General features: G+C 47.2%; 3 protein-coding genes across 8 annotated transcripts in view; 1 reads left to right on the top strand and 2 right to left on the bottom strand.

Moving 5' to 3' along the window:
- The window catches only part of cyb561d1 (cytochrome b561 family, member D1), a 116,427-nt gene that overhangs the window by 45,849 nt on the left and 49,976 nt on the right, over positions 1-20,602 (top strand). The gene's annotated exons all lie outside the window — the stretch shown is intronic.
- On the bottom strand, positions 2,239-9,541 carry amigo1 (adhesion molecule with Ig-like domain 1). The gene has a single exon (XM_068007733.1). The coding sequence runs from the start codon at positions 8,770-8,772 to the stop codon at positions 7,252-7,254; it is 1,521 nt and encodes a 506-aa protein (XP_067863834.1). The 5' UTR covers positions 8,773-9,541; the 3' UTR covers positions 2,239-7,251.
- The window catches only part of LOC137344658 (uncharacterized), a 29,080-nt gene continuing 17,953 nt past the window's right edge, over positions 9,476-20,602 (bottom strand). The window contains exon 4 of the mRNA XM_068007783.1: positions 9,476-9,598. Within this exon, the coding sequence (XP_067863884.1) occupies positions 9,476-9,598 (123 nt within the window). The remainder of the gene's footprint in view (positions 9,599-20,602) is intronic.

Here is a 20,602-nt window from a genome sequence, read left to right as displayed (position 1 = left end):
AAGTACTTCATTGGCTGTAAAGCATTTTGGGATGTCCTGAGGTCATGAAATGCACTGTTTGAATGCAATTAATTAATTTCTTTCACCTGAACAAGCAAAGTGATCCGACTCCAATATCTCTCGGCTTTGTTATTGGCTAAAATCAAATGGCCAGGACCCCCAGGGCACATCTTCATCAAAAGAAAATTACAAAAATGAAACCCTGTGTGTCGGACAGTCGGAGATAATACCTGCTACCAGATTTAATTTTAGACCAGGCTGTCAAATAACATGTCACAAAAACAATAGACAAATACAATAACACTCCAAATTGATTGAGGCCCCACGGCACATTGTGAGAACAAGTCAGCGTGTTCCCTTGTGATTGTGTTTCTCGGTGCAGTGCTTCAGTTTGTAATATACAATGTCAGGGACTTGGAGCATGTACAGAACAGGGATTTCCAGCTGCTTTGTTGCTTCAGTTGTATCTCGTGCGTTGGTACCAGCCGATTTGATGGGTTGGATTTCGACTGTGGCTCTGATTACGGCAGGAACGGAAACACAAACACAAACCGTGATAACAAGAGTTGGAAAATCCAGGACTGCTGCTTTGCTCAGTGGCGTTCTTAAAATGTACAGGTATAAATCCAACAGGGAATTCAGGAGAAACTTCTTTACCCAGACAGTGGTGAGAATGTGGAACTTGCTATCGCATGGAGTCGTTCAAGCAAATAGTATAGATGCAATTAAGGACAAAGCTAGATAAACACATGAGGGAGAAAGGAATAGAAGGTTACGTTGATAGAGTTAGATGAAGTAGGGAGGGAGGAGGCTCTTGTGGAGCATAAACACCAGCATAGACCAGTTGGGCCGAATGGCCTGTTTTGACGCTATAAATTTGATGTAATTCTATGATATTTCGCCTTGCCTTTATTCCTATTGTCGGCCTGTATTGACGTACTTTGATGGTCAGCTTCAGTTGTCTGCTGAAGACTTGTCACTTCACCCAGGAAGAATTTCCTCGGAGACTGAAGACTGAGGAAGGTTATCATGTTGAACTCTCAGCTTCCACAGCAAGTCTGCTTCAGACTGACTCCTGTATGTCTGTGTGGTGTCGGGGTGTGTGTGTGTGTGTGTGTGCGCGTGTGTGTGCGTGCGGTGTCTGTCTGTGGGTGTGTGCGCGGGTGTGTGCGTGGGTGTGTGCGTGCGGTGTCTGTGTGGGTGTGTGCGTGCGGTGTCTGTGTGGGTGTGTGCGTGCGGTGTCTGTGTGGGTGTGTGCTGTCTGTGGGTGGGTGTGTGCTGTCTGTGGGTGGGTGTGTGCTGTCTGTGGGTGGGTGTGTGCTGTCTGTGTGTGGGCGGGTGTGTGGTGTCTGTGTGGGTGGGTGTGTGGTGTCTGTGTGGGTGGGTGTGTGGTGTCTGTGGGTGGGTGTGTGGTGTCTGTGTGGGTGGGTGTGTGGTGTCTGTGTGGGTGGGTGGGTGTGTGGTGTCTGTGTGGGTGGGTGGGTGTGTGGTGTCTGTGTGGGTGGGTGTGTGTGTGGTGTCTGTGTGGGTGGGTGTGTGGTGTCTGTGTGGGTGGGTGTGTGGTGTCTGTGTGGGTGTGTGGTGTCTGTGTGGGTGGGTGTGTGGTGTGTGGGTGGGTGTGTGGTGTCTGTGTGGGTGGGTGTGTGGTGTCTGTGTGGGTGTGTGGTGTCTGTGTGGGTGGGTGTGTGGTGTCTGTGTGGGTGGGTGTGTGGTGTGTGGGTGGGTGTGTGGTGTCTCTGTGGGTGGGTGTGTGGTGTCTCTGTGGGTGGGTGTGTGGTGTCTGTGTGGGTGGGTGTGTGGTGTCTGTGTGGGTGTGTGTGTGGTGTCTGTGTGGGTGTGTGGTGTCTGTGTGGGTGTGTGGTGTCTGTGTGGGTGGGTGTGTGGTGTCTGTGTGGGTGGGTGTGTGGTGTCTGTGTGGGTGGGTGTGTGGTGTCTGTGTGGGTGGGTGTGTGGTGTCTGTGTGGGTGGGTGTGTGGTGTCTGTGTGGGTGGGTGTGTGGTGTCTGTGGGTGGGTGTGTGGTGCGTGGTGTGTGTGGTGTGTGGTGTCTGTGTGTAGGTGGGTGTGTGGTGTCTGTGTGTGGGTGGGTGTGTGGTGTCTGTGTGTGGGTGGGGGGTGTGTCTGTGTGTGGGTGTGTGGTGTCTGTGTGTAGGTGGGTGTGTGGTGTCTGTGTGTAGGTGGGTGTGTGGTGTCTGTGTGTGGGTGGGTGTGTGGTGTCTGTGTGTGGGTGGGGGGTGTGTCTGTGTGTGGGTGGGGGGGTGTGTGTGTGGGTGGGGGGATGTGTGTGTGGGTATGTGGTGTGGGTTCAGTTCCAGAGCATTTAAATGAAACATTTTCCTTTTGTACCACGCACCTTTAATTCAGCTTTACATACAAATCTGCTGATTAAATTGTTCATCAGCACTGGAACAGCCAGGAATTCACACATTAACAACACATCACTTTACAAATTAAAAACATTGCATTTAAAAAATAAAAACCATGAGAACAGTGTCGATGGTTCAGTGGGGAATATCTGTGCTGGATTAACCCATTTCCACTGGAGGTGGGGTGTGGATTAATCCATTTCCACCAGGGGGGTGGGGTGTGGATTCACCCGTTTCCACCGGGGGTGGGGTGGGGTGTGGATTAATCCATTTCCACCGCGGGGTGGGGTGTGGATTAATCCATTTCCACCGCGGGGTGGGGTGTGGATTAATCCATTTCCACCGCAGGGTGGGATGCGGATTAGCCCATTTCCGCCGGGGGTTGAGTGGGGTGAGGGTAGCAGCAGTGTTACGATCAGATTCAGCCCTCCTCAGCCAAGAGAGGAGAAAAAGTGTTCAGCAAGAGCTCCTGCTCATTAAACCCTGACACCCGCTGGAAACTGCTCAGCGGTGGAAAGAACTGGGCTTGGCTGTGGTGCCTCCGTGGTGGAATAGCCTGCTGCCACTCATCGCTTAGGCCCGAACATGAGGCGTGGCAACTTGAGCGAGGCACCAGAGGCCATCCGTTACCTGTGAGACCCTACCTCCGACTGAGAAAGGGATAGAGAGAGAAAAAAAGAGACAAGCATGGTTTGATATTGGGGAACTGAGGGGTGAGTGAGCCCTGAAACCCAGTGATAATGTAGATTCAGTGCATACAGGAGGGATGAGTTTTTAGTTAGCCAATATGATACATTCTTACTTAAATCACAAAACGTTGTGCTCAAGAGTGACATTAGGTGGGACGCAGATCACAGCTGCAGAGGGCAGTCTCCTACGCTCTGCTACCGACACACTCGACAAAAGGCAACAAGATAAACAGTGTTTTCTGTGCTTGACACATTCAACGACACTGGTGACAGAACAGTATTTCACAGTAATCGCCTCCTCTTTTAAACATCTTTGAATTCACAAGCAGGCACAGTGATGGGTTTCAGAGGTTGGGTAGAATGGGCCTATAGATTAGAAGAATGAGAGGTGATCTCATTGAAATATATAAGATTATGAGGGGGCTTCACAGGGTAGAGGCTGAGAGGTTGTTTCCCCTGGCTGGAGAGTCTAGAACTAGAGGGCATAGTCGCATGATAAGGGGTCGGCCATTTAAGACTGAGATGAGGAGGAATTTCTTCACTCAGAGGGTTGTGACTCTTTGGAATTCTCCACCCCAGAGAGCTTTAGATGCTGAGTCGTTGAGTATATTCAAGGCTGAGATAGATAGATTTTTTGGACTCTAGGGGAATCAAGGGATATGGGGATCAGGGGGGAAAGTGGAGTTAAGGTTGAAGATCAGCCATGATCTTATTGAATGGTGGAGCAGGCTCGAGGGGCCGAATGGCCTACTCCTGCTCCTATTTCTTATGTTCTTATGATGGCTGAGCCAGCTTAGAGAGACGTGGGGGCTGACACATGCCAGCTATACTGCCGGTTCTGCATCATTCTCTGACTGGGGAATCGCAGAGCTCTGCACAGTGTGCTTACAGCTGAGCAGAGCTCCACTGACCACTGTCCAAGTGCCAGGACAGCTGGCTCTTTGGTAACATGGAGTAAGTTTAAAGTTCCTGGGTGGCCCATTTGGGGTTTGTCAATAGCCCCAGTTATATTGTAGCCAGTGAAAGGCTGAAGGAGAGTGAGGTAACCTTCTCCAGGTGTTTATACCCAATACTTCGCTTTGATTAGACTTGAGCACATAATCCAGGCTGACAGTCCCAGTGCCAGTACTGAGGGAGCACTGCACTGTTGGAGGTGCCGTTTTTCAAATGAGATGTTAAACGGAGGCCCCGTCTGCCCTCTCAGGCGGATGTAAAAAATCCCATGGCACTATTTGAAGAAGAGCAGGGGAGTTCTCCCCGGTGTCCTGGCCAATATTTATCCCTCAACCAACATCACTAAAGAAACAAATTATCTGGTCATTATCACATTACTGTTTGTGGGATCTTGCTGTGCACAAATTGGCTGCCGCTTTTCCTAAATTACAACAGTAACTACACTTCAAAAAAAGTGTTTCATTGGCTGTAAAGTTCGTTTGTTTTCTTTCTCACAGTCGATTCATACCACAGTTAGAATGTGAACTGCTGCACATTCTGTACCTGCTTGGCAAAACCATAACAAAACAATGAGTCAATACAGAATATAAACAACCAAGTCTCCTACTCAAAGATACTGACTGATCGCAGACACTCTCCTGGGCCATAGAAATGACTCCACCCTAAGATTGTTCTCTCCTCTTCATAGTGTCACTTGATCTTCATTGAGCATCTTCTCAACACCCGAGGTCTGTGCTCTAATCCTCCATATTACTGCGATGCACTAACCCCTCTTAGTACACACAGAGCAACCCCGGTCACCTGATTGATAACTTGCACTCACTTCCATGCAGTCACACTGACTGCGACAGGGATAAACCGTGCAACACATATAACACGGAGGTGGGGATGGGAAGAAACAGCCAACACAGACCATTGCTGTATTGTGTACAATACATGGATCAGTTTGAGATGTGACCGTCACACATGCCAAGTCTCTGGCACCTCCTGCCGCCCAAAAAGGAAAATCACGATCAACCCAAACGTCCCAGGAACCAATCCTGTAAAATATTTTCCCGCCATCCATTTGCTTCTCTGTCTCTCACCAGCACCCAGCGTGTTCTCTGACCCACTGCAAACCAGTCGCCAGAGACTCACTGTGGTACATCGCATAAAGTAGCCAAGGACATGGAACAGTTATCAAGGCACTTAACAGAAAAATGGGTACAGGTAACGATGCACAAGTAACATTCTCTACATGTGACTGTCTAAATCTCTTGGACTTGTTGTTGCCCTGATGCAGATTACCTGTAATTACAGACACCATGAAGACATAAATTATTTTTTTTCTTTAAATATCGGCATCTTCAAGCAGATGCATGCAGTAATACCCCAGGTACAAGCCTACATGCGCTGCCTGTTACTAAGTTCCAACTAATTAGGTTTTACTTGTATACATTTGTGTTTTATAAGATTCTTAAAAATTCTAGGATTTATTGTACTCTGGATTCAGATTATATAATGGAACTTATAATTAATGCAGATTTCATTCAGAACGATTATCTCCCCCTCTGGGAATCGGCCAAACCAATGAGCGTGCTAGGGATAAGTTCGGAGGGACACTCTGCTTCACTGCATGCTGCAGGGTGCGATGATTTATGTACTGCAGTGCTTAATGTGGACAGTTACAGTAATACAGTGTGAAAGATAACACACACAGAAACGTAGGGACCAGGAATATTTGACATTAATCAGTTATTGCACCAATCCAAGACCAGAGAACCTTCCTTCATTGCAACAGTGACTACACTTGAAAAAAGTACTTCATTGGCTGTAAAGCGCTTTGGGACATCCTGAGGTCATGAAAGGTGCTATAGAAATGCAAGTTCTATCTCTTTTTTTCTTTATAAATTGGCTCTTATCTCTCAATTACTGACTCCGTTGAGTCTCAGGCATGTATTATATTAATTTCGACTGTTCTCTTTTCTCCGCTCCTCTCCTGAGGCTTCTAATTCTCACTGGGCTACAGTTCCATGGTGATGGCTAATGTCACCCTCCAGTACTATACCCAAGTAGCCACTCTTTATACATGAGCAAGTTACAGCAGGCTAGTCATAACAGAACCCAATTCAGTCCAGGTCAGATCAGCAGACATCCAGCAGGGGCCCTAATTGATTGGTATCCCCACCCTAACCCTCCGGGTGCTAAACCCAGTACCAGGATACATAACCCCAAAACCACTATACACACATGAACTGAGACACACACTACAGACAGGTACAGCTGAACTTTACCCAGATGTGCGTGAATTGCTGCCTTTTTTTCTCTCAGTATGTTCTGGATATAGTTTTTTTTTGAAGTGTGTCACATTGAGATCTTTTTGTCCACGTCTCCTCACTGCGCCTGTGGGGAAACAGACATTTGGCGGCAGGGTGAATCAGATGAGAGAGAATGGCGATAACACGGCACGAAGATTCAGGTCTGACGTCCAGCATTTTAAGACAACCACTCGTGCCATGATCATTGGACAAGCAGCACAGCGAGTTGAAACGCAGGCTGACTCTTCCCGGAGACTAGCTGCAAGTCCAACGTCTAGGGACGACTCCAGCAGGCGGATCTTTAACATATTCACGGGCCGGCTGGTTGAGGACCGAGACCTGTTTTCACCGGAGGCCTTTAACTGGTAAACACGTTAAGCACTGGTCCACCAATGCACCAGCGGTAATTCCTAGGTTTACACTTCATCACATTCCCTCACCTTTCCACAGGAGGTGCAGCACCCTGAGGCGGAAGACCGGAGACCCGATCTCTGCCGTGGGCATTTTCAGAATCCAGAGGTCGTACATGGAACCATTCCCTTTAGCCACTGGATTCAGGCTGGGTCGCCACTGGATTCAGGCTGGGTCGCCACTGGATTCAGGCTGGGTCACCACTGGAGCGAGTGGGTTGGACACAGTTGCATTTGGAAAGCTGCAAAGACCCTACACGGTTAGTCAGCTGGGAGTGTAAAGTAATTTAAGAAAATAAATTAAATATTAAGGAATATTGTGGACCGTTAAGATCTCACCCTGATCCGTGCCGGCTGCTTTCTCATGTTGTGCCTGATCAGTGGGTTTTTTATCTGAGAGTTGTTTTGACTAAATCGACAGTTACGAGAGCTGCTGATTGAGCCCAGGCGCGGATGCTAAGCACTGCCAGCCTTCGTCCCCCGTAGCCTGCCAGCAGCCTGTGCGCATTACGCAGACCACGGCTAAAGTCTGTCAGGTTAAACGACAATGGGGGAGTCTGAGGACGTAGAGCCGACGGAGCCGCAGTCAGATTTCTTCCTGGGCACCGTTAGGAGTCGTTTGTCCTCAAATTCCTCCACGGCGTTGGGTTTGAGCTTCCCGTTCTGCCCTTGCGCCTCCTTGGCCGGCTCGATGAACGCCACGCGCCGATCCATGGCGGCTTTATCCACAGAGATGTCGTGGGACGAGGCGGCGCTCAGCATGGACGAGTGAATGCTCTCCTCCTGTTGGCTCCTCTGCTTCTCGGCTTCGTTCCTGCACCAACAGCGGCAAGGCGTGAGGTACAAGTAAATGAGAACCAAGACCACACTGGCAACGCACCCAACCAGCGTGGTATAGGCCGTGTTCAGCGATTCATGCGCCACGCTGGCCGTGGAGTTGTGTACCTTGAGTTGCACGTGTATTGTCTCATTGAGCTGGCTGCTGCTGGCGTAGCAGGTGTAAGTCCCTGAATCTTCGAGCCGTAGCTCGCTGATCCGCAGGCTGCCATCGGGATACATCGTGAGACTCTGGTTGTTGTGGCCTGCCTGTATGGTCTCGTTGCTTGGGGTCACCCACACCTTTGTCATGTTCCTCAACCTGGTGTCGCAGTGAATGGTCAAGGTCCCTTCCAGAAAGGCCTCCACCTCCGAATCAGCGATGGTGCTGCAATTCATGTAGTCATCCTGCAGCTTAAAGAGCTTGATGGACACCTTGTGATTTAAGGGAAGGACGCACTTAAACTCGTTCCTGAAGTCCACTGCAGAATTAAACTGTCGAGCATGCCACTGGGTGATCATGAGGTACAAGCTGCACTCGCAGACCAGTGGGTTGTTGTGTAGGTACAGGCCGTTTTTGAGATACGCGGGCAGACTGTTGAGCTCCTGAACAGGCAGAGACTTTATCTTGTTACTGGACACATCCAAAAGCTCCAGTTCGGGCAACCTGGTCTTTTCCTTCACCAACGCCTGCGGAATGCGAGGGATCAGATTCTGACTCAGATACAACTTCTGGAGCTTTTCCAGCCCTTCGAACGCGCTCCCGTCAATCTCAGCGATCTGGTTGTTGTAGAGCAGCAGAACCTCCAACTCTTTCAGCCCATGGAAGTGCAGCTCTTGCAGAATTTCGAGCTTGTTGGAGGACAAGTCGAGGTACCTCAGGTGCGGCACCTCCGTGAAGGCTTCCTCAGATGTAAAGTGCAAGCCATTGTGGCTAAGGAGCAGAGTATGGAGTCTGAACAAGTGGACTTTGGTCCACTGGGCTCTCAAGCGACTCAGGCTGTTGTAGCTGAGGTCCAGGACAGCTGTGTATTTGGGGAGAGAGTTAGGGATGTTAACCAATTCCCTTTTAGAACAGCTAACTATATTACTGGCACAGATGCAAGCAGAGGGGCAGTTCAGAGCAGACACACTCCCTGGGCCGTTGTTGCACAGAGTCAGGAGCAGTAAAATAGACAGGTAGGAACGCCCACGCTGATATCCTGTAGTAAGGTAGGACTCCAAGAGGTAGCTTAACCACATTGTTAGGCTTTAGGAACTGGTCATCGAGCGTGCCAGGGTGGACCAGGATTTACACCACACAAGGGAGAGATGTTGGCTGAAGACAGGCATTTCTGGCATAAGGAGCTTACATTGGAAGCCGTAAATAATTGAACATAGTGCAGCGAGCGAGTAGGGACTGGCATCCTGCCTCTACCCTCTACATTCACCAACAAAAGTCACTCTTGGGTTTTCAACCGTGCCTGGTATTTAACTCATTGCAGCTCTGTTTCTGGGGACAAACAATGAAAGTTTTACTTACTGGCTACAAAAATAAATCCTTCTGGGTTTTAGCAGTGATCCATTTGACTGTTTCTTTTGAAGGTCCCTTTGAATGATCACAAGTGGCGGTGTCACGGCTCCCGGTCAATCACCTTCCAACCGCGTTCTCCCTTAAATGCGGATCAACGTTCAATCTTGCAGGGGCGGCAGCAGCAATCGCTCCATGGTGTGATCACCGTCTCAAAGAGCAAAGAACGAAAGAATGGGGGGGGGTTTGCGGCGGGTTTGAAGAACCGAATGCATCCAATACTCTGGAAGAATTGGAGGCGGCAGCAAGATGCAAGGACTAGACTTTTTAGGAAGGGGTGGGGAGGTAGAGAGAGAGAGAGAGAGAGAGCCAGGAATCCCTGGCAGCAAACCAACCTGCCGGAGTGGTGAGAGCAGAGAGCCAGCAGATGTTTCACTAGGACCTCCGCAGGTTCAGGATGCAGTCCTCCCCTCTCCCAACCTCCTCATTCAGCTCCCTGCGCACTCGGCTCCCCGCAATTGACCGTAAGTCTTCCTGTCTCTCCGCTTTGCCTTTTCCCTATTGGAGGAGAAGAGCATCCATCAGCGAAAAGCCGCAAACTCTTTGCAAACTCCGCCAACCCATTGGCCAAATGCACTGAAGCCAATGAGCGGAGTCCCTCGTTAACCCATTGAGTGTCAGCTTTATTGCTGCATCGTACTGCAGTTCTTTAACGTGCCCCCATCTTTACAGTGTCTCTTGAGCAAAAACAAATACACAATCATCTTGAAGATTTCTTGGTTTTTTTTAAATCTCCCCCTCCCCCCCCCGTAATATTGTTAATATTTAATTTTTTTTTTGCCGCTCTCCCCGTCCATTTAATTGAACATGGATTATCCCTTGAAAATATTGAATCCAATATCGAAATCTAATCTACAGAGTAAATGCATTAACTTTTTAAATATGGATTTAAAGCTATCACCATCATCCTTTTAGGGTCCGATATTAAAATTGTACTTGATTCAATTATACACTAAGAAGTGGCCCCATGTTATCTTTCAGCAGCTGATGAATTATATTAATATTCCACTGCACGTCTGTTTCAATTACCTTTGAAATATGGCAATTTGAGTGAATCATCGAGGCAAGATTATTGTCCTTTCGTAAAGTGATACCGTCTCCGTGACAGAACCCAGCTAGTCTGTGATGATGTCATCCTGTCTGGTGTTACCAATGTCAATTTTAATTTGTTACTGGTTTAATCAAAATTGGAGTGAAAATCTGAAAGTTGCAGCAAAAAGAAAAAGAAGGAACTTGCATTTCTACAGCGCCTTTCACAACCTCAGGACGTCCCAAAGCATTTCACAGCCAATGAAGTACTTTTTGAAGTGCAGTCACTGTTGTAATGTAGGAAACACGACAGCCAATTTGGGCACAGCAAGATCCCACAAACAGCAATGAGATAAATGACCAGATAATCTGCTTTAGGTGTTGGTTGAGGGATAAATCTTGGCCAGGACACTGGGGAGAACTCTCCTGCTCTTCTTTGAATAGTGGCCGTGGGATCTTTTACATCCACCTGAGAGGGCAGATGGGACCTCGGTTTAAGGTCTCATCCAAAAGAACGGCATCTCTGACCCTCAGTACTGCACTAGAGTGTCAGCCCTGGATTATGTGCTCAAGTCACTGGAATAGTGCTAGTGCTGCACACACTGAAAACTCTTGGATGCAACACTTTGAACAATGCCATACTCCTGGTGCAGTGAGTGTGTCTTCTAAGGTTGGAGCTAAGGTACATGGTACAGTGTAGCGTGAGCTGAAAGTGTTTGATGGGATAGTGCAGAGGGAGCTTTACTCTGTATTTAACCCATGCTGTACCTCCCCAGGATTGTTTGATGGGGCAGTGTAGAGGGAGCTTTACTCTGTATCTAATGCATGCTGTACATACTCTAGGAGTGTTTAGAATCATAGAATGGTTACAGCATGGAAGGAGGTCATTCGGCCCATTGAGTCCGTGCCGGCTCTCTGCAAGAGCAATTCAGTTAGTCCCATTCCCCCGCCCTTTCCCCGTAGCCCTACAAATTTTTTCCCTTCAAGTACTTATCCAATTCCCTTTTGAAGGCCGTGATTGAATCTGCCTCCACCACCCCCTCGGGCAGTGCATTCCAAATCATAACCACTCACTGTATAAATAAGTTTTTCCTCATGTCGCCTTTGGTTCTTTTGCCAATCACCTTAAATCTTTGTCCTCTGGTTCTTAACCCTTCTGCCAGTGGGAACAGGTTCTCTCTATCTACTCAGCCTAGACCCTTCATGATTTTGAATACCTCCAAAAAAAAATCTCCTCTCAACCTTCTCTGCTCTAAGGAGAACAACACCAGCTTCTCCAGTCTATCCATGTAACTAATTGCGGGAATCATTCTAGTAAATCTCTTCTACACCCTCTCTAAGTCCTTCACATCCTTCCTAAAGTGCGGTGCCCAGAACTGGACACAATACTCCAGTTGTGGCCGAACCAGTATTTTATAAAGGTTCAACATAACCTCCTTGCTTTTATACTCTATGCCTCTATTTATAAAGCCCAGGATCCCGTATACTTTTTTAACAGCCTTCTCAACCTGTCCTGTCACCTTCAACGATTTGTGCACAGATACCCCCAGGACTCTCTGTTCCTGCACCCCTTTTAGAATTTTGCCCTCTAGTTTATATTGCCTCTCCTCGTTCATCCGACCAAAATGTATCACTTCACACTTTTCTGCGTTAAATTTCATCTGCCATGCGTCCGCCCATTCCACCAGCCTGTCTATCTCCTCTTGAAGTCTATCACTATCCTCCTCACTGTTCACTACACTTCCAAGTTTTGTGTCATCTGCAAATTTTGAAATTGTGCCCTGTACACCCAAGTCCAAGTCATTAATATATATCAAGAAAAGTAGTGGTCCCAGCACCGACCCCTGGGGAACAACACTGTACACCTCTCTCCAGTCCGAAAAACAACCGTTCATCACTACTCTCTGTTTCCTGTTACTTAGCCAATTTCGTATCCATGCTGCCACTGCCCCTTTTATTCCATGGGCTTCAACTTTGATGACAAGCCTATTATGTGGCACTTTATCAAACGCCTTTTGGAAGTCCATATAAACCACATCAACTGCATTGCCCTCATCGACCCTCTCTGTTACCTCATCAAAAAATTAAATCAAGTTAGTTAAACACGATTTGCCTTTAACAAATCCGTACTGGCTTTCCTTAATTAATCTACACTTGTCCAAGTGACTGTTAATTTTTTCCCGGATTATCATTTCTAAAAGTTGCCCCACTATCGAGGTTAAACTGACTGACCTGTAGTGGCTGGGTTTATCCTTACACCCTTTTTTGAACAAGGGTGTAACATTTGCAATTCTCCAGTCGTCTGACACCACCCCCATACCTAAGGATGATTGGAAGATTATGGCCAGTATCTCTGCAATTTCCACCCTTATTTCCCTCAGCAACCTAGGATGCATCCCATCTGGACCTGGTGACTTATCTACTTTAAGTGTAGCTAGTCTTTCAAGTACCTCTTCTTTATCAATTTTTAACCCATCCAGTATCTCAACTACTTCCTCTTTTACTGTGACTTTGGCAGCAACTTCTTAGAATCATAGATTCATAGAAAATTTACAGCACAGACGGAGGCCATTCGGCCCATCGTGTCCGTGCCGGCCGAAAATGAGCCACCCAGCCTAATCCCACTTTCCAGCACTTGGTCTGTAGCCTTGTAGGTCACGGCACTTCAGGTGCACATCCAGGTACTTTTTAAATGAGTTGAGGGTTTCTGCCTCTACCACCCTTTCAGGCAGTGAGTTCCAGACCCCCACCACCCTCTGGATGAAAAAAATTTTTCCTCAGCTCCCCTCTAATCCTTTTATCAATCACTTTAAATCTATGCCCCCTGGTTATTGACCTCTCTGCTAAGAGAAATAGGTCCATAGGTCCTTCCTACCCACTCTATCTAGGCCCCTCATAATTTTGTACACCTCTGTTCCAAAGAGAACAACCCCAGCCTATCTAATCTTTCCTCATAGCTAAAATTCTCCAGTCCTGGCAACATCCTCGTAAATCTCCTTTGCACCCTCTCTAGTGCAATTACGTCCTTCCTGTAATGTGGTGACCAGAACTGTACACAGTACTCGAGCAGTGGCCTAAACAATGTTTTATACAGTTCCAGCATAACCTCCCCCTGCTCTTATATTCTATGCCTCGGCTAATAAAGGAAAGTATTCCATATGCCTTCTTAACCACCTTATCTACCTGTCCTAACACCTTCAGGGATCTGTGGAAATGCACTCCAAGGTCCCTCTGTTCCTCTACAACTTTCAGTATTCTCCCATTTATTGTGTATTCCCTTGCCTTGTTTGCCCTCCTCAATTGCTTTACCTCACACTTCTCCAGATTGAATTCCATTTGACACTTTTCTGCCCACCTGACCAGTCCATTGATATCTTCTTGCAGTCTACAGCTTTCCTCCTCATTATCAACCACACAGCCAATTTTTGTATCATCTGCAAACTTCTTAATCATGCCCCCTACATTTAAGTCTAAATCATATATATATATCACAAAAAGCAAGGGACCTAGTACTGAGCCCTGTGGAACCCCACTGGAAACAGCCTTCCAGTCACAAAAACACCCGTCGACCATTACCCTTTGCTTCCTGCCACTGAGCCAATTTTGGATCCAACTTGCCACTCTCCCTTGGATCCCATGAACTTGTACTATATTGACCAGTCTGCCATGAGGGACCTTGTCAAAGGCCTTGCTAAAATCCATGTAGACTACATCAAATTCACTACCCTCATCCTTGTTACCTTCCTTGGTAAAGACAGATGCAAAGTACTCATTTAGTACCTCAGTCATGTTCTCTGCCTCCAAGCGTAGATCTCCTTTTTGGTCCCTAATCGGTTTGATGGGGCAGTGTAGAGAGAGCTTTACTCTGTATCTAACCCGTGCTGTACCTGATGTAGGAGTCACACACACTCTTCCTCTTCCCTGAATCCTCACCGTGTTGAAATCGAGATTCATTGCACTATCTTACCCTAATTTAATCTCTCCCTGGAGCTCCACACTGAAATTTCTCCCATCCCTCAAACTTCTCTTGCTCCTACAGTTTGCAGGCTTCTAAAACCCAGGCTTGGTGCCACCTGCCTGGGATTACATGATTTATCTCATCTTCTTTTCTACTCCAGTCAGCCCTGGTGGTGCCCTGCACTCTAGGTCTTGGCCTCTTCAACTGGGTTTCCCAATAAACATTCTACTTCCGACCTTACACACATTGAGTGTGCCTTTACATATAATTCCTGATATTCAATCGTACGGCGTACAGTGGTGTAGTTGTTGACACTGGACCAGTTATCCAGAAGCCTGGACTAATAATCCAGAGAATGTGAGTTCAAATCCCACCATGGCAGATTGAGATTTTGAATTTAGTTAAAAAAATTTCAGCGGGACATTTTGGTAGGAATAATAAGGAGGCCACTTACCCTTTTGAAAATAAGAATCCAAATGGGGTAGAGGAGCAGAGGGATTTAGGGGTACATACATTAATCATTAAAAGTAGCGACGCAAGTTAACAAGACCATAAAAAAAGCAAACCAAGCACTGGGTTTCATTACTTGAGGGATAGAATTGAAAAGCAGAGAAGTTATGCTAAACTTGTACAGGACCTTAGTTGGACCACACTTAGGGTACTCACTTAGAGTTCTGGTCTTCACACTATAAAAAGGATATAGAGGCACTGGAGAAGGTGCAAAAAGATTTACCAGGATGATACCAGTGATGAGAGGTTATACCTATTAGGAAAGATTGAACAGGCTGGGGCTCTTTTCTCTAGAAAAGAGACGACTGAGGGGTGACCTAATAGAAGTCTTTAAGATTATGAAAGGGTTTGATAGGGTAGACATAGAGAAGATGTTTCCACTTGTGGGGGAGACCAGAACTAGGAGCCCTAAATATAAGATAGTCACTAATAAATCCAATAGGGAATTCAGGAGAAACTTCTTTACCCAGAGTGTGGTGAGAATGTGGAACTCACATCGGAGTAGTTGAGGCGAATAGCATAGATACATTTAAGGGGAAGCTAAATAAACACATGAGGGAGAAGGGAATAGAAGGATATGCTGATAGGGTGAGATGAAGAAGGGTGGGAGGAGGCTCACGTGGAGCATAGGCACCTCTTTCTGTACTGTACATTCTTTAAAATTCTTTGCAAAAAAATCTGGAAATAGAAAGATTGTATCAGTAAAAGTGAGCAGTTCCAGTGAAGCTGTTGGATTGCTGCAAAAATCTAACAGATTTATGAATGCCCTTTAGGGAAGGAACCTGCCGTCCTTGCCTGGTCTGGTTTATATGCAACTCCAGTCCCACACCAACATGGTTGACTTTTAACTGCCCTCTGAAGTGGCCCAGCAAACCACTCAGTCGTATCAAAACAACAGCCGCTGTGGGAGAGCCTTCACCACACAGACTGCAGCGGTTCAAGAAGAAAGCCCACCACCACCTTCTCAAGGGCAACTAGGGATGGGCAATAAATGATCGCCCATACAAAAAGGGCTCTCTCCTATCTTATGAATTGCTCTTTATTTTCTGTTCATTGTCTACGTGCAGTACCAGAACACTGCATGATGTTGTCTCATTATAGGGGGTTAAGTGCAACCTTTATATTAGTATTAGTGTGCAATTGTCTTACTTCAATGTAAATGCAGAATTCTCCTGCTAGTTGTCAGAGTCTGGGAGACAGTCTCTGATGATCAGAGGGGGTAACACGCTGGATAATGGAGAGACACGGGGAAAGTAAGTGCTTCAACAATTCATCAATTAATTGGTTTATGTGAAAGGACTGTCATCCAGTGAGGGTCCTCTCGCCCCCATTTATTACCTGCACACCGGAGAAACACAGTATCTGCTGATGCTGCCCAGAGCTATCAATACCGGGCAAATGCTGGCTCTGATTTCCGGTTATACCCGAGGCTTTGCCTTACCCTAGAACCGTGAACATAATTTAAAGTGGCGAGCTGCATCTGTACAGAGATTTGTGGTGGTGGGGGTTTTGGTGGGTGGGGGGGGGGGTGAATGAGAGACCTATGTCTATTCAGCTTCTCTCCTCTTTTCCCCATCTACCTCTTTTTCTCTGTCACTCTCTGTATCTCTCTTTCTGTTTCCCTCCCCAAAGGATTTTGGAACACGGTCTATGAGTAATTTGAGACATGACATGTGATGAGTGTAACAGGCTCGGTATTTTCCTCACCTCATGTCTGGGTCTGTTGTAGATGGAGATTGCTTGCTGTGATTAGTCAACAGCTCCATTATTGTTGTATCATGTGACTACCAGGATGGTAGAAGGTGAACTAGATGGACCCTGGTCTTTTTTCCTCTTGCAATTCCTATGTTCCTATGATCAAGGTGTTTTTCTTTCTCCAGAGAGTGGCACGGGGGTTGGAGGAAGTATGTGGGAGAAAGCAATGGACAAGATCACAAGATAGTTACTTAATAGTTCATTAATCCATTCAGAAAGACCCTACAGACCCTCCTCCCTAAGAGCAGGGGAGTTCTCCCCGGTGTCCTGGACCAATATTTATCCCTCAACCAACGTCACTGAAGCAGATGATCTGGTCATTATCTTTTGCTGTTTGAAGGATCTTGCTGTGTGCAAATTGGCTGCTTCATTACAACAGTGACTACTCTTCAAAAGTACTTAATTTGCTGTAAAGCACTTTGGGACATCCTGAGGTTGTGAAAGGTGTGATAGAAATTCAAGTCTTTCTTCTTTCCTTCCCCAATTGCAGTCTCCAGTTGTCTCTGTGATTCCAGGGTTTTTGCCTCCACTGCTGTGCCTGGGAGTTTATTGCACACATCAATCACTCTCTGTGAAAAAGAATATCAGTCTTATATTTACCTTTACTAGTTTAAACCTGTGTCTCCTAATTCTACTCTCACATTTTAACTTAAATTAATATTCTGGGTGTACCTTTCCCATTCCCTTAACAATCTTATATTGCTCTATCAGATCACCTCTCAGATGCCCCCTTTCCAGGCTGAAAAGGTCACGTCTCCAGTCCTTCCCCATAACTCGAGGTCCCTGACCCTGGGGATCAGCCTCGTAGCTCCTCTCTGCTCTGACTCCAGTGCTTGTGCCGCGTTGACCAGAACTGGACACGGTTCTCAAGGTGCGGCCTGGCCAGAACACAGTACAGTTTGATCACAACTTCCTCTGACTTTTATTGGCTTGTTGATTGCTGCTCTGCATTGAGCGTTAAGGTTACTAAGACTCACAGGTCTCCTTCAGACTCCTCCTCAGCGATTTCAGCATCTTTCAGGGAGGACAAGTCGTCTATTTTTCCTTCCAGTAATTTCCCAGCGTTCTGGGCAATAATTAAAGCTCTCTAGTTAAAAAAAAATACAGCTTGTTGAGAGAGAATGGAGTGTTTCACACATTGGATAACTCACAGGATAGAGTGTTTCACACAGTCGATAACACACAGAGTGGAGTGTGTTACACACAGGATAACACACTGGGTGGATGCTGGAGGATAGAGGACCCTGTGTTTAAGTACCAGAGCCTGTGTGTAGTGCACTGAATAGCAGACTATGTAATTATTATAATAATCTCTCGCACGTACGCATCCAATGTGCAGCTGGCTCTCTGCTCTCAGGGTGTCTCCTAGTTATTGATGAGATGTGATGTTGCCTCTGTGAACCCCTCAGCTCATGTGAACGAGATCAGTTTACAATAACAAAGGACACTACAAACAGTTCCAGCAGCTCAATGTCTGTGTGCCGACAGATGATCTCTCTGCTCTGCCGAATAAGGATTCACCGGGACAACTGTTCTCAGCCCCCAGTTCCTTTTTGTAATGGGCTCGAGACCAGGCTGCATGCTTTGTCAATGCTATGAGGTTAAATGCACATTATTTGATGAGAAAATACATTGCTTTAAAAAAAATTGGATTTGCTTTCATTTTGCCAACCATTTTTCTCTCTCATTGCCACCTGCCCTGCATCGCCCACACAGAATCTGTGCTATTGCTCTCGAGGGGGCAGCGCAGGTCAGTTCAGGGTCAATGTCACTTCTGCGTGAACTATTGCAGTAAATAATTTATCTCCAGACAGTCCCCTGATGTGGGTAAGATTGGTACATGTACCTGCGAGGGAATGCTCCAATAGTAGAGAGGAATGGAGTGAATGATGAGATGCAGATACAGAGATCTGTAAAGGTGAGAGTGCAGATAGAAAAAGTTCATAAAACCTGAAATAAGTTTTTTTTAACGCAGGGCCATTGGCTATTAAAGCAAGGGAGTGATGTTGTGATAAAAACAGAAAATGCTGGAAAACACTCAGCAGGTCAGGCAGCATCTGCGGAGAGAGAAACAGGTCAATGACCTTTCATCAGAACTGCGCAATACTTTGTGTCCGGATTTACCCCGCGTGCTCCTCTCCCGTGATACTCCGTGTCCGGATTCACCCCGCGCGCTCATCTCCCGTGATACTCCGTGTCCGGATTCACCCCGCGCGCTCCTCTCCCGTGATACCCCGTGTCCGGATTCACCCCGCGCGCTCCTCTCCCGTGATACCCCGTGTCCGGATTCACCCCACGCGCTCCTCTCCTGTGATATTCCGTGTCCGGATTCACCCCGCGCGCTCCTCTCCCGTGATACTCCGTGTCCGGATTCACCCCGCGCGCTCCTCTCCCGTGATACTCCGTGTCCGGATTCACCCCGCCCGCTCCTCTTACACAATACCCCATGTCCGGATTCACCCCGCGCGCTCCTCTCCCGTGATACTCCGTGTCCGGATTCACCCCACGCGCTCCTCTCCCGTGATACTTTGTGTCCGGATTCACCCCGCGCGCTCCTCTCCCGTGATACTTTGTGTCAGGATTCACCCCACGCGCTCCTCTCCCGTGATACTTTGTGTCCGGATTCACCCCGCGCGCTCCTCTCCCGTGATACTCCGTGTCCGGATTCACCCCGCGCGCTCCTCTCCCGTGATACTCCGTGTCCGGATTCACCCCGCTGTTCCTGCCGTGTGAAACACCTGGGGATGTTTTACTATGTTAATGGCGCTATATAAATGTAAGTTGTTGTTGATGCTGTGCGCCCTAAACTGAACCATAACATGTATCTGTACACTGTCCTTGCAGCTTATGACATCACCTCAACCCTTCAAAGTCACTGCAGCCCCGTAAAACACTCCCTGCCCCCGAGTTCAGTTCCTGTGGAACGAGCCTTGGACCATTGCCTATTATTTGTGTGAGACTGGGCTCTGCTGTGGACTTTGAAGGGTTAAGCGGATCTGCGCTGGATAAGGCCTGCTTTAGCACGACAACTATTACAAAAAACTACAAAGGCCCCAGTTGTGTTTGCTGTCAGATCATCTCTCAGCTTTTCCTTCCTAAAGGTTTCTCATCTAGACGCTTAAGAACCTGCTCATTTTGTTTCCAGTGCAGGCTGGGCTGGGCTCTGTTGTCAAGAGTATTAATAGGTGCCTCAGCTGTGCCTTCCGCGATGGTGCACTGCGTGCTAACTCACCCGCAGTGCTAATGATGAAGGCAGGACTAACAGATTAACATAATGCAACGGGGTATTCGCTGCAGGCCACAGTTACGCAGAGACTGGAGTCAGGGCTTATTAACACATCGCCTCCTGGCTCCGGCCTGTCTCAGCCTGTGTCTGTGGCTACGTTTCCAGACCCATTTCTGGAACCCGTGACGCAATTATTGATGATCACCTTCCTCCCCCCCCCCCCCCCACCCCCTCCCCCCCCCCCCCACTCCTCCCCCCTTGAACTGAAATCCAATGTGTTGCTGTTTGTGAGACCTTGCTGTGCTCAAATTAGCCGCTGCGTTTCCTACATTACAACAGTGACTGCACTTCGTAGTATCATGGTAGGTACAGCACAGGAGGAAGCCATTCGGCCCATCGTGCCTGTGCCGGCTCTTTGAAAAAGCTATCCATTTAGTCCCGTTCCCTTGCTCTTTCCCCATAGCCCTGCAAATTTTTTCCCTTCAAGTATTCATTCAAAAGTATTTCATTGGCTGTAAAGCACTTTGGGACGTCCTGAGGTCATGTAAGGCGCGATAGAAATGCATGTTCTCTCTTTCTTTCTCCCTTTCTCTCTTTCTTTTTCTCTTTTTCACTCTTTCTCACTTTCTTTTTCACTCTTTCTCTCTCTCTCACTCTCTTTCTCTTTCTATTGAAAAACTAGCTTTACTTAGGACAACTGATCCTGCAGTCTCAGTTGATTGTCAGCTCTCTATTCCCTACTCTTCGAATAGTTTCTGTAGGATGTTTAACATCCACCTGAACCATTGGAACAGGTGGATCAGATGTTGTTTCATTGGATTATTGTTTTAACAAGACATGTCCTTTCATTCAGCCATTGTGCTTTACTTGTGTGAGGGCTGTTTTTATGAAGCCGTGTTTCTATCAGGGACCTTGGCACTGTGAGTGTCTATCAGGAATTTGAGTGTGAACTCCCTAATTCTCTATCCATCATTGCCTGCTTCCCAATATTTGCTCCCAGTAGATGAGGCTTCCCATCAGGAAT

This window comes from Heptranchias perlo, chromosome 27, assembly GCF_035084215.1.
Source record: "Heptranchias perlo isolate sHepPer1 chromosome 27, sHepPer1.hap1, whole genome shotgun sequence".
Taxonomy (NCBI): Eukaryota; Metazoa; Chordata; class Chondrichthyes; order Hexanchiformes; family Hexanchidae; genus Heptranchias; species Heptranchias perlo.
The sequence above is the reverse complement of the archived record's forward strand: the minus strand, read 5'-3'. Positions and strand labels throughout refer to the sequence as shown.